This window comes from Pteronotus mesoamericanus, unplaced genomic scaffold (assembly GCF_021234165.1).
Source record: "Pteronotus mesoamericanus isolate MK-2021 breed Mesoamerican mustached bat unplaced genomic scaffold, CSHL_Meso_final contig_263, whole genome shotgun sequence".
Classification (NCBI taxonomy): Eukaryota; Metazoa; Chordata; class Mammalia; order Chiroptera; family Mormoopidae; genus Pteronotus; species Pteronotus mesoamericanus.
Window position 1 is genome coordinate 11,465,225 of NW_026555112.1, and position 14,330 is coordinate 11,479,554.

General features: G+C 34.7%; 1 protein-coding gene across 1 annotated transcript in view; it reads right to left on the minus strand.

The window, feature by feature from the left end:
- NEDD1 (NEDD1 gamma-tubulin ring complex targeting factor) overlaps positions 1-14,330 on the minus strand; it is a 35,821-nt gene that overhangs the window by 5,629 nt on the left and 15,862 nt on the right. The window contains exons 6-13 of the mRNA XM_054574672.1: positions 12,619-12,848; positions 11,067-11,268; positions 10,498-10,684; positions 7,473-7,580; positions 5,112-5,159; positions 4,084-4,286; positions 3,128-3,290; positions 1,955-2,111 (exon numbers count right to left, since the gene is read on the minus strand). Of these exons, the coding sequence (XP_054430647.1) occupies positions 1,955-2,111; positions 3,128-3,290; positions 4,084-4,286; positions 5,112-5,159; positions 7,473-7,580; positions 10,498-10,684; positions 11,067-11,268; positions 12,619-12,848 (1,298 nt within the window). The remainder of the gene's footprint in view (positions 1-1,954; positions 2,112-3,127; positions 3,291-4,083; positions 4,287-5,111; positions 5,160-7,472; positions 7,581-10,497; positions 10,685-11,066; positions 11,269-12,618; positions 12,849-14,330) is intronic.

Below are 14,330 nucleotides of genomic sequence, written 5' to 3' on the forward strand. Positions count from 1 at the left end.
CAAGGGGCACAGGCAGGCGAGCTGGTGGAGGCCCCACCCACTCCTGCTCCCTAGGCGCAGACCCACAAGCGGGCTGAAAGCTGAAGGCCTGGCGGGGCTATCTTTCTACATATGCCCCAGCAGAAATGCTCCCTTTCCATGTTCCCAACATTGCTTTGCTCACATATTACAGTCAGCTGTATCCAGACAATTCTACGATTTGGACATATATATGCATTCCTGAAAAACCTCACATTCTTTAAAACTGGGTATACCGTATGGACCCAATTTTTAAAATGCAATATACACTATAACAGAATAGTATTCAGCCTTAAAAAAGAAAATCTTGCAATATTAGACAAGATGATGAACCTGAATGACATAATGCTAAGTGAAATAAGCCAGTCAAAGAAGGACAGATATGGCAATGATTCCATATGAGAGATCCAAAGTAGCCAAACTCATGGAAACAAAGAATAGAACTGTGATTGTCAGGGGCTGATGCAAAACTGTGGCTATTTGACAATTATAAAATTTCAGTTATGCAAAATGAGTAAGTTCAAGTGATCTGCTCAATAACATTGTGCCTATAATTACCAATATTCAAACTCTATTAATAAAGGATAGATCCTACTCATATTAAGTGTTCTTAACACAATAGGAAGGGAGAGAGGGAGAAAATATCAGGACTTCAGGAAAGAGGATTAGACACTCAAAACATACGCAACTTTATAACCAATTAAAAACAATTAAATCCTAACAAAATTACTAGCATAGTTTAAAAAAAGAACAAGAAAGGCATCACTTTAAAAAAGCGATTGTCACTTGATAAAAGGGTAAAAAAGACAGAAGTAAGGATTGAGGTCTCAAGCATGGAGGCAATAATAAAATGCCCCCAAATGGAGGAATAATCACAAAATAAGTCCTTCCCAATACAGAATCAGAGCCAAACCAGGTTAAGAGAAATGGAATAGGAGACGAACACTGAGAGGTGGTTTGCTGCCTTCTGCAGGATTCATGCGCTTTGCTTTGGCTGCTATTACATGAGCCAACAAAATTTGCTCACCCTATTGTCATCACTACCCTATTTACCAGTCATAAATGAATTAGCACCCACTGAACAAACACACATCATAGCAGGACACACTGTACCCATGCCAACTAAACTGTAAGGATTTCGTGGGCAGACCATTCATTTTTGCATCCTTAGTATCTGGTACATACACCAGATACGTTGTAAATGTCAGTGTTAATTTTTTCTTTAAAAAATGTATACGTTAACATTTAAAAATATTTTTAAAAAATTTTAACATTAAAAAGAAACATGCACCAACAAAAACTGCACCTCCTCTCCAAAATTCTTGCTCACGATAACCCAAATCTGAGCTAGAATACTAAATAACTGTAACTCAGAAAAAGACTCTAATAACTGAAAATAACTTCCGAAATATACTGAGGTGATGGGATCTAGAACGCATTAACATTCAAAATTCAAAGGATGAGAAGACATGAATATATCCATATAAACATTTTTTAAATTAAGCATTAAGTTTTAATGCATTCAATTGGAAAACATTTAGAATTCTCTTAAAAAATATTCTCTCTACTATATTATTGCACGTAGCATACTTAGCAGGTGATCTATAAACACTGTATGTAAGAATCCTATTTGAGCTTACCAGAATCTGTCCACATTTTGATAATTAAAAATGAAAACATCCACAATGGCAGCCTGCCTGCTAGACTGCCCTGCCAAGTTATCTAATGACTCCCCTAGGTGAATGTGTCTTTCCCTGGCTGACAGTCAATAAATTCAGGACCTTGAGATCAATAGAACGCATCATGCTTTCTATGGTTTTATGGACACCAGAGCCTGGGCACAAGTTGTAACCACCATTACTTCTAGTTTCAGTTTTCACCTAATAAGAAAAAAGCCAGTTACAGCCCAGCTAGAAAGTAATTTCTCAATTACTACCTGAAGTCATCCAATGTTTCCTGTATCATGTTCTGAATAAAATGGATTTGAATGGATGTCAATGGTGCATTTGGTCGATTATTTCCAATAGTATCAGCTATTTTTTCTGATAGCGAACTGGCTACTCCAGCAGTGACAGAAGATGCTAACTTTGGATCTAAAATAAAAAAATGGAGAAAATATTAAGAGTCAACTTAGACTAAAAGACATCAAACATTTCTAAATAAGATTTGGCATGAGGAAACTTGAAAAACTGGTAAACTGCTAAAGGACAGTATTCCTGTGACATTTAGAAAAATTCACTGTTTGGAATACAAATCTTACAAACTTTCTATGACATTATTTCTAATAGTCATTTATCTATATATATAAACTGCCAACTGTCTAATGTAGTAACATATGACAGAGGGATTGATCTTGAAGAATCTTTGAACCTTTTCCTCTTATAAAAGATGAATGTGACAAGCTGCAGCACAAACTAGATAAACCAAGACTATTAAAAACAAACAGAAAAAAATATAGGAGGAAAGTAGTGCTATAAACAAAGCCCTAGAGTTTAAGTTAATGCAATCCATCCACAGAAACCTTAAGGTAAAATACAGGTACCTATATAAAAAAGAGTTGCTTCCATACAAAGAGTTGTTTTGTATGGATAACTCTTACAGCCGAACCTCATATCCCTTTAAATGTGATCAGGAACTCTACAAACAAGACTTTAATGTGGGAAAAAATACACTAATACAAAATAATACTGAATGTCAACTGTAACTGATGAGTTAAAAAATAACAAAAAAATACAGTTGGGAATAACATCTTTGTAAATAAATCTTCATTTTAATTTAAAAAGGACAATTTTAGGTAGTTAATGACCCATTTTCAAAGAGTCTACACTATATTCTTACCTGTACTACACTAGATCAAGACACTTATAAAGTAGGTTAAAAATTAAATTCACACCAAGAGTGTCGAATAAATGTGGTTATATTTAACCAGTCATATACAGTTTACTCTCTTCAACTATGAAAGGCACACTGGAAAGATGTCGTAAATTTTAAACTCCTTAAACATTTAAAATTTTTAGTCTGTGATCAATCATTTATTTATCCTTTCAAGTTAAATAGTGGGAGTATTCAACTTAACATTTTCAAACATTAGGAAGTTTTATGTACTTACTTGAAGTTGAGGATCCATTGATTGTGGGTTCATATAGTAACTGTGCTATCTGTGCCTCACTTTCTTTTTCTGGCTTTTCAAATTTCTCAGGACTTCTTGTTTGGTTAGACGATGGAGAGGTATTTAGATTTCCAGTTTCAGCACCGGGGACCAACTTTGCAAACTTCACATTTAAAATAAACAATTAATATATAAATTCTGGTTTTACCTACATCATCCACATGAATCGTACCAACTTTCTCTTTTTATCCAATAAGTAGGTCAGGTAAAGGACGAAAAGAAAGGGATATAGAAAGCAAAAAAAAAAAAAAAAAAAAAAATTGCTAGGACTAGTGGCAAAATAAGTTTACTAATCAAAAACAATGTCAATGATAACGTGATGAAGAAAAGTTCATTTACTAAGCATCTGCCTGTTGAATATCATTTAAAATAATTATTACAGGCCAAAAAAAAAAAAAAAATCCCCAAACTCTCATGCAATATAACTAGTCAGAAATATTTGAAAAATAAGTCAAAAGACATTTTTGTACTTCTTGAATTACGGTATCTTTTCAGTATCACCCTAAAAATTCAATTTGCTCTCAGACTTGGGGTAAACAACTTAACCACCAACTTGGTGCTTTCTGCTGCAATGGAAATAACCTTCTAAAAAATTCAGGTATAAAAATATTTTATGCAGACAGCTAAATCCAGTTTCTTGTCTTATAAAAAAAAGTGTAATTTTACGTTTACCTCTGCTGTTACTTTAATCATATCCAGAGACACTTCAAAAGTATCCTTTAGTTTTTAACATGTGACATCAAGACTGAAGGGTATTTTTCTAGCTGGTCAGTGCACAGCACTGTCAACAGTCAGAACACATGCTGTGGTAGCTGTCTGCTTCCTAGTGATGAACTTCATCATCATGCTTGCTAGCGATAAACACACAGTGAGGTCAGCCTCATTTTCAGAGATACCTGTTTGAAGGAGTCTTTGGGTTCCTGTCTTCCCAGATACGCTTTCTTAGGTTCAGCTGTCAGATCATGATGTTCATTTTCTTCTTTCCCTGGAGATCCCATAAAGACATTAAGAGGACTAGAATGCAATACTGCAGTGCCTGAAGCTCCTGGATTTTTTCTTGGCGGAAACACGGAGCTCAATTGTGTTAAAAAATCAAGGCCTGAAAAAGAGGAGGAAAAAACCCCGTATTTGTATGTGATGTTCTCCAATTTTGAATATTTAACAAAAGCACTTAACACAACAGACAGGTCAATAGGGCAGAAAGACAAGAGATTTAGATTCAGAAGTCAGGTTCATTTGTCAGCTCTAGTCCTTATCTGAAGTGTATTCTTGAGCAAAATTCGTAAAACTCTGACTGTTTCCTGATCTGTAAATGTGAATGATACCTTCCCTGACAGGTGAGACTTAAAAAAGATAGCATATGTAAAATGACTTTGAAAACTGCAAAACACAATGAACGTTTAGTCAGCATTAGCGTTGGAGAACTGAGAATTGCTTATTTGGTTCACACCTGTGATATATACTATATCTTGGCAGGCAGCCTCTGAGACGGTTCCTAGCGCTCGCTGACGTCTGGCCTGGATCCATGCCAACCTGTTATCTCCTCTCTTTGAATGTGGGTTGGACCTAGAAACTTGCTTCTAACCAAGAGAATATAGCGAAGTGGATGTCACTTCGAAGGTCCGCTTACAAACACACTGTGGCTTCCATCTTGAGTGCCCTACAGCCGCAGGAATGGGCTCAGAAGCGGATCTTTGCCCAGTTAAGCCCAGATGACTGCAGCCCTGTTGACACCCCAGGTAAAGCCCCAAGAGAGACCTGGAGCCAAAGGCACTCAGCTAAGCCTTGCTCAGACCCTTAACCCCCAGTGATGAGATGATAAATGTTCTTCTAAAATTCAGAATGTTGGGGTAACTTGTCACATAGCAATAGACAACACAATTCACTTACAATTTTCATAAAAATACTTCTCAATAGTTCTTACCATCTCCTTTACCCACGGACTCATCACCTCCCTTGTTGACCACAGCATCTATAAAAAAAATCAGAAAATCAAATTTAAAAGCGGGTGCAAAAGACGCCATCATAATTTAGACTTCCTATTCATTTCTCAAAGAGTTCAGAAACTAATGATTTTATGAAGAAAAATATGAGTAAAGTTAAAGCTAGTACTCACAAAAACTTCCCTTTTCATTCTTTTAGCTCCATGCATAGCAGCAAATAAGAAAAGATAATTCTGTAATACAGTCACTTAATGAGACAGCAAAGTATACTAGAGAAAACACCATAGTAGGGTTCAAAGGTCTGCATTCAGTTCTGCCTGTATTCAGTTATACCACTTAATAGCTTTGTGACCTTGGACAAATCTTTACCACAATTAAGCTTCAGTTTCTGCATCTACCTAAGGGGGACAATGCCCAACCATCTCACAAGATTGTTTAGAGAATCAACTGAATAATGTAAAAATATCTTGCAAGCAATACAATGCTATAAAAAACATAAGGTTGCATTAATATTTATTTCAATGGTACAGACTTCAATACTGTAATATTACTGATGTACCAATTCACAACGAAAAATTGCTTAACTCCATTTTAACAAATTAATAGAAAAATGGTCAAATTCACCAGAAATTCAAATGGCCAATAGATTATCATACATGATTATCATGTTAGTAGGGCTACCATCCACCTATCCTATCCATCCGTGTATCTGCATGTATGTATATATACCTAGTAACTGCACAACACACATACACTTTTAGAAGTTACTAGTTTTCTTTTTTAAATTACAAGTATTCTAATTTAAAAGATGAAGAAATTGAGGCAAAGCAGATAAACCCTTTTACTAGTAGAATTGCATCCCTGAGATTAAAACACAAATCTCTTAACAATGAAACCAGCACTATATTTAGTATCCACATTTCTTTCTCATGGATAACATAGAGCTGTAAGAAATGATGGGCATAAGGCTCCTCTTCTAATCATATTTTAAAAATAGCTAAAGAAATTGAATTCTTACCCTTTATTCATTTCTCTAGAAAACCATGAAAGAGGATTTCATTTATAACTCAAAACCCTCCAAAAGGTCCCTTCCTACATTTTCCAATTCATTATGTAACTAAGAGGGGTTCTCATAGGCCAAAGGTCCCCAACAGCACACGAACTTCAGAAACTTTTCTCAGTTCTAGCCCAAGCCGCCTTTGCTTCCTTTATCTGCATCCCCTTTACTCTTTAACTGTGCAGCCTGACATCTCTTTGTCCTGAAAGGTGTCCTTCCCTCTTTCATTAGGTGGAAGGAAGACGAAGGAAGTTGACCTGCAATGCAACTATTTTTAGGCAGTGTCAAGCAGAAGACACTCCATAATTCTATATAATCATGTGTGTATTGGTTCTTCCTGCTTATGAAATTAATTGCAGAAAATTTGGAAAGCAGACGATATTTAAAGAAACAATGAAATTCTATAGGATTTTAAGCATGTAACAATTTAAACATCCTGCTACTGTTGACATTTAAATTCATTCCAGTTTTTCACTATTATATATAAACAGTAAACATACAAATCTTTGTGGGCTTCTGAGTATTTTCTTAGGTTAATTTATAGAAATGGAATTAACAGGCCAAAAAAGTATGAGTATGTAAGCCTGCCAAATTATCCTCTAGAAATTTACCCATATTGTTGATAACACTGCTATTAGCAGTGAAACTATCCCATTAAGGATGAACATTAGTACCAAAAAAGCTCAGCCAAACAATGTAGCTAGTTCATATAGTGTGAACAACAATGATAAATAATGTTTCCATTCATCAAGCTGACAAAGATTTTTGCTCTTTGTTTTTTTTTTTCTTTTCTTTTTAATGGCAACACCTACTAGCAATGGGTGTGTGCATGTGTGTGCGTGTGATAGTTTTGTATATAGTGTAAAAGATGAGGCAACATATCACCCAGCCATATTTCTCCACAAAAATATTTAATAAATACCAATTAAGCACTAATAATCACAGAAACAATTTTTTAAGTTAGGAAGATACCTTTTATCTATCGGTATCCCAGAGTTTAGAGATTTACTTAAAAGGAGCTACAAGATTGCTTGTGGAGGCCAAACTTCCTTTAAGACATTCCTGTGCAAATTAAAATGTTAACCTCAAAGCTTTTTGCAAACTTCCCATGTGAAAATTACCAGCATACATTTTGGAATGATAACATTTAAAATATCAGGGATTGAGAAAATTAGAAAACTGTCATGACCAGCATTAAACTGTAGCTATTACCCACATCTGTTAGCCAAAATAAAAATGGAATGATTACCAGCAGGAGAATGTATCCTCTGATCTGAAGACTTACCATCTCTGATAGGTGAGAACATGTCACCTAAACTACTTGTTCTACTATCGTCAAAACTGGAGAAATCCTGATTTTTTCCACTGTCTGTGTTGATGCTTCGAGGCAAACCTTACAAGAATTAGATATAAAAATGTCTTAATACATCTACATAAATTTATCCTCAGAAGCTGTTTTAAAAATATAAAACTGAAAGCAACAAAGAACAAACAAATAAAAACTAACAGACACAACAGCATAGTGGCTACCAGAGGGATGAGGGGTTAGAGTAGGGGGTAGGGGAATAAAGGGTAAAAGCATTCAAATACATGGTCACAGAAGATAAAACTTTGTGTGGTAAACCCGCAGCAATATACAGATGATGTATCATAATACTGTATGCTTGAAACCTGTATGATTTCATTAACCAATGTCACCGAATGAACTTAATTTAAAAAATAACTAATTAAAAAAGTAAATATGATTTTGTCAATAATTAAAGTGTATTACCATATTATTGCTAATATTGCAACTATGAGCATCAGGGGACAAAAGCAGAATTTAACAATAGCTTGGGTATCCATCATTTTCATGGAATAAAGGGCTCCTCCAAAATCAAATAACTTATATACTGATACACCACCACCTTATTATAGCCATTTTGACTGAAATTTTTCTGAACTAATGTAAATACTTTGCTTCCGTCTTAAACAAAATATTCTGAACATAATTTGGTTTTGTTACTGACTGACTCAGCCATAAGATTATCTACAAACGGTAATCATAAAAAAAGTCTGTAAAACACATAAAGCACAATGCCTAACAGAGCAGGATCCAAGTTGTGTTAGTTCTTTCCCCAACTTACAGCAAATAGGTATTTTTCCCTCTCCTGCCTTTTTCCTTCACTAACAGCGGGAGCTTAACATTGCTCTCAGCATTATTGACCTCAAAGGACTTCACAACCTCACAAAGGTTTACTAAGAAGAAAGAAACCAGAATACCAAATTCATAGAGAATAGTATAGTAGTCAGCAATAAAGAGGCAGGCTGTTTCCTATTGAAAATAAGCACTAGCAACAGGTCTGCAGAGTTTCTTTTCAATAACTAAATCGGACCCCCTCAGTGGAAGCAACGTGAACGTTTTTTCAAACTTTGGATTTATCTTACAAGGACCTTAAAATAATATGATGATCGTGATGACAATATTATTAGTCACATCATAATTGCTCAGTGCCCACTATGTGTCAGGTACTTTTGATACATTTTCTCTGATTTTCACAATAACCCTAAAAGTTAAGTATTACCTGTGGAAGAGAAAAAAAGAGACTCGGAATGGTTAAGAAAGCTGCCCAAAGTCATCCTGGTAAGAAGTGGCAGGCCTGAGACTTAAACCTAATTTACTCTCAATGTTTCAGAGGGGGGAAAAACGTGCACGCACGTGCATGTATATTTGAGAGAAAATTAGGAAGCAAACATGGCAAAATTTATAAAATGGTGAATCTGCTAGATAATGAAGCTCAGGAGTTCTTTGTAATATTATTGAAATTTTTCTGTAAACTTGCAAATATTTCAAAATAAAATTAATAAACAAAATTTCTAACTATGGGTGCAGAGCAAACATTCGTTTTGCCAGAAACCCTGCTGATCAGCCAAGAGTCGCTTGTTCTTCAGTGACCCTGCCAACCCAGGCGTTCCATTCCCTAATTAATGCTGTCACTGCCTAACCGGAGCCTCCTCGTTAAACACGAACTGATGAAGAGATTTCAGAAAATTCACAGTAAATGAGAAAATCTTTATTTTGTTTAATTTTTGAAAATTGTGCATAAAATAATAAAATAAATTTTGAAAATAATGGCCATTTTTATATAGTTAATTCAACATTTTTGGCAAACAGTACTCAAAGTTATTTTCAAAAAGAATTTTTTCTTTTAAGTAGATAACAAGAACATTTATTTCTAGAAGTTCTTAGGACCTAGTTATTTTTCTAAATACATAATAATTTTTATGTAAGGTTGATGTAGTTACTCACAGAAAATTTATAGTTACTACTTTAAAAAAAAAACTATCCACACTATGAACACTAACAAATTAAAGTTTTGCTTATACTTGGAAACAGTAAACTCATATTGCGAAGGCATCAACGAATATTTTTGTCCAAGTCAAGTACTTGACTTAAAAATTAAAAAAGACATTGATGGATACAACCATTTATAATGAGATTATTTTGAAAACCTACTGGCACATATATTATATAGACTTTTAAACATCTGTTGCAAGTTGAGAGTTTAGCATTCTTCTTAAAATAAAAACCAGAAGGTTTTCAGGAACTTGGGAAATACAATCTTTATTGTAGGCAAAGGATATATTCTACAGTAAGCATGGGGACATTTATCATCATATTATATTTTCACAGCGTCTAAATGAATTCCTTTTAGAAATTCTTCACCAATATGATTATCAAAGTAGAAAAAAATCGTTTAAAATTGCAACATTTTCATTTGATTTTATTTAACAAACTAATATGCTGCTTAATATGTTGCCAGGCACTCTTTCATACTTAAATATATTCATTTCACCACTTGATTTATTTTTCATTCTGAAATATGACATAAAAGGAGCCATTAACAGCTTTAAAAAACAAGATAGATCTTTCTTTAGAATCATAACACCATAATACCGTATGGTGACATCACATCATCATGATCAAACATGACATCAAAGTTTCCTTCTGTACCGATTAATCTGAAGACACAATGGAAAGTCATCCAGTCTGGTAGTATTGAAAATGAATAATTTCTGAGTTGACATTATTCCATTTTTTAAGATACTTTTTAAAACAGAAGTTCAGCTGCATAGGTTGTTTTTCATTAATTTTTTACAAAATGTACAGCTGAAGTTAAAATTTTCACTTCTTCAATGATATCTACTAATAATTTTACCTAAATATACAAGTGAGTTTGAGTTCTAGGTTCTTGAAGATTGTGTGTAACTCCATATACGGGGATGGGGTAGGAGGGTCACTCCAAATACTATATATAAGCAACACGTACCTCTGTCTTGGGCAGCAACGGTTCCTTTCCCCACAGCTGCTGTCATGGGCTGTGGCAGAACTGTGGCAATGGAAGTGGCTTCTCGGACACCTGCAGAATTCTGCACCCCACCGCTGGTAGCACTCCCAGTAATGGTTCGCTTGTTCATAGCCGAGGGCTTATTTGAACAGCCTTTATTTAAACCTGACTGAAATGTAATGGAATATTTAAAAGGTCAGTTTTCTAATGCTCCCTACTCTTATTAATATTTTATAAATTCCCTATTAGATTAAAAATATGTATATATTTTTCCTTACAAATTTTAAGCTTGCTGGTGAATCTGACACTTTCCCTCTGAACTGAAAAGACTTTCGAAATATAAAGAGGGAAATATGAGAATTAAGTGTAAAATTAATAAAATAGTTTTAAAACCAAGTATCAAATGGCTTTGTATTAGAGTTATATTAAGTGCTTTTATATAAAAATGATTATGAAGCAAAACTGCATTGTTTGATTAACAACATAAAATTTCCATATCCTGAGCCAGAGTTATTTAGTAAAATCAAAAATTCATAAACAAAATATTTTACCTTAGAAAGAGCAGTGGAGTACTGAAATATTATACATTGCACAGATGTCTTGTGAGCACTGATGGTTTTAACTGGTGATTTCAACATCCTTAAATCATAATGATATATCTTCCCACGGGAGGATCCAATAGCCAAAGTGGCTCCATCAGGCATGAAATCTATTGCAGTTAGAGGAGCATCAGCGACTAAAGTTTTCACAAGCCTTTGGAAAGGAAAACGAGTATATGAGTATATACAGGTATACAAGCTTATGTGACATACAAATAACTGTACACCAAAACCAAACTTAAAATTCAGCAAATAACATATACATCCCAAATATGTACTAAAGCAGAAATTTAGCATTAGACTTAAGCGATGTTTCCAGTGCAATGGCATATAAAGGAACTGAACACTCCATCCTATTTTTCTGTTCACTCCTAGTAGGTACACACTACATCTTCTAGAAGCAGTACCTATTTCTTTGAGTAATTATTACTTTGGCAATGAGTGTGACAGAATTCCTGGGTGCTACTCAACCAAAAAAAAACTCTAGTCACAGAATTGAGGCAGCTCCTAGTATCCCCTTTCCATTTATGGACCTGCTTAAGCCTCAAGAGGACTATGTATGACCTTCCACAGGGGAGCAGCTGGTACTCTGTTCTTAGTTGTGCATCTCTTGACCAAGAAGCTAAAAGAACCCATGTGGCTTGTTCCTCAAGAAGCTAATATTGAAATATGAATACTGATCTGCTGAAGCTGAGTTTTTTGTTGGAGTGTCTGGCATAAGAAATAAATGGTTTACCAACTCAGGTCTCTTAGTAAGACAGTTAAAAAAAAGAGCAAAAGAAAAAGGAACATGACCTAAGTAACAATTAACTGTAATAAGGGCTACAGGATCTTCAGATATGGTTAGTCCTCTCAAATACACCCGGAGCATTCTTGCAGCTTTTTTTTTTTTTTTTAAGCTAACCCAAACATCCTTATAACTCGAAGAAGGACAGGTAGTCACAGCAGACCCAGATACTTGGATTATGTGCCTGTTAGCTCTAGATTAGTGGTTCTCGACTGGAAGCAGTTAGGGTATCACAGCTGGGAAAGTGCTACCAGCATCTCATGGGGCAGGCACCAGGGATGCTGCTCAATACCCTACTGTGCCCGGGACAGCCCTTCACAACCAACACTTATCCAGCCCAAAATGTTAATATCAATAATTTAGACACCATGCCTTCAATACGGAATTAACTGTAAAGCAAATTAATCATATTGCTTTAAAAATATACACATTTAGTTGTATTTTGAAAAAGAATAATATGCATGCATGCTAAAATAAACATGTGAAATAATTAACAGGTTATCCTTCAACGTTCACAATCTAGAAGTGCTCTAAAGACTACCCACACCTCATCTATGTTTTTCTACATGGCAAGAAAAAAAAAAAAGGCTCCTTTACCAGACATCAAGCACACAAATTTTAGAGCCCCTGAACATTAATCAGAGGTCTATACAGATCACAAACACATCTGCTAATGAGACAATTAATTGTTACTAAATTAAGAAATGTCACACTTACTTCTTACTTGAAGTGTCATAGAGAATGATTCTTTTATCCAAACCTATGGTTACAAATAACAATTCATTGACGGGAGAAAAACAGATGCCTGAAGCTGGAGCTTTATGTGTACTGTCGAAGTTATGGTACGGACTCTGATTATTCACATCCCAGAGAGTCACTACTCCATTATCCGAAACACTTCCCAGCAGCGCTTTCTTAAATAAGGAGTACTTCAAGTGCCGAATAGGCTATAAAAATAAGAATCAATTTTATGTAATTGCAAGCATTCATAAAAACATTTTATTTAAACTATATAAAAGATGACCAACCACAAACACAACATTCACCCTGGATTTAGGGCTTCTGTTTTATAGAGTAACAGGTTTCAATCATAACACCATAAAATCATTTAGTGGGCTATATAAGATGACCCTGAGACGTACCAATATTCTAGTAACTGAATATTTGTCATGATTTTACTAAGTTGGCGTAAAGCTACCTCCATCTCCTCTCTTTATCCAGAGGAAAAATATAATACAAGGAAATTAAGTACATTACTCTATCAGGTTGGAATATCCACCATAAATAAAAGGCCCAGTCACAGCCAAAACACAAATAAGTATAAATAAGCAATATTTGCGTTTTACATATACTTTGTATATTTGAATCTAAGCATCTGATATGCTGACAATTAGACACCTGAAGCGTAAGAAAAAATTAACTAAACCACAAAACAGGAATTGCCAATACTCTAGACTGGGGATGGCTATATCCATTCTTTCAAAAGGACCGGCCTGAGGGCAATGTGAGCTTTTAAACCCGTGTCTTTGTGGGCAGGGTAAACTCTTCATCATCCCCTTTCTCAGTGTGTTCTGGCTGAACCAAGAGATCCAGTGTGAGTGAACAGGTCCCAGATTAACACTAATTGAATTTAACCACTTTTACTGAAATGTTGTTTTCAAACTTATATTCATATTTATTGTGCTAAGAATTAAGTCTTTTACATTCAAGCTAATTTTTCCCTGTGAAGGAACAGCAATATAAATATAGAAATTAAGTACAATCCACAGGAGTGGGAAACTGGTTGTAAGACCCCCTCAAAAGGTGAAGTCCTGAGTCAAGCAGCAAATTAGATTCTAGTAGGCAGGAATAAGCTTCGCATCTCATCCCAGATAAACCTGGCACAGAACAAAAGTCAAAACTGAGAGTTTTTGTTAGCTGCATCTTGGTAATCTTTCATACCACAAAAGGAGTTAAAGCCACTGGCTTTTAGATATTAAAAGTCATATTCTACTTCTAAAATGTTTCAAAATAATATATGTTAGCCCTCAACAACAAAAAATATATTTAGGAATAACATAAAACAAAATCTATATAAAGAAACAAAAAGGAATATTTGTTACCAGACACATAAGCTAAGATAATTACTATGGTCACCTATTAAATTTGGCTCATTTTCATATGGCTGAAGTACAAAGAGGAAACACTGGTATATATTTTCAGTCTTTGTTGAGGAAAAGTATATTCATATGAATTGACAAATCTTTCTTCTGGTCCACACTCAAAAAAATAAATAAATAAACTACATGGACCTTAACTATAAAAGACACAGAGTTCTTAGTGAATTATGATGTTTATAGTCATATATCAACCTATCAAAACACAAGGTAAAACATTAATTGAATTAAATGTACAGGCAGAACTTAATAAAACCCAAAAACACAAAACTA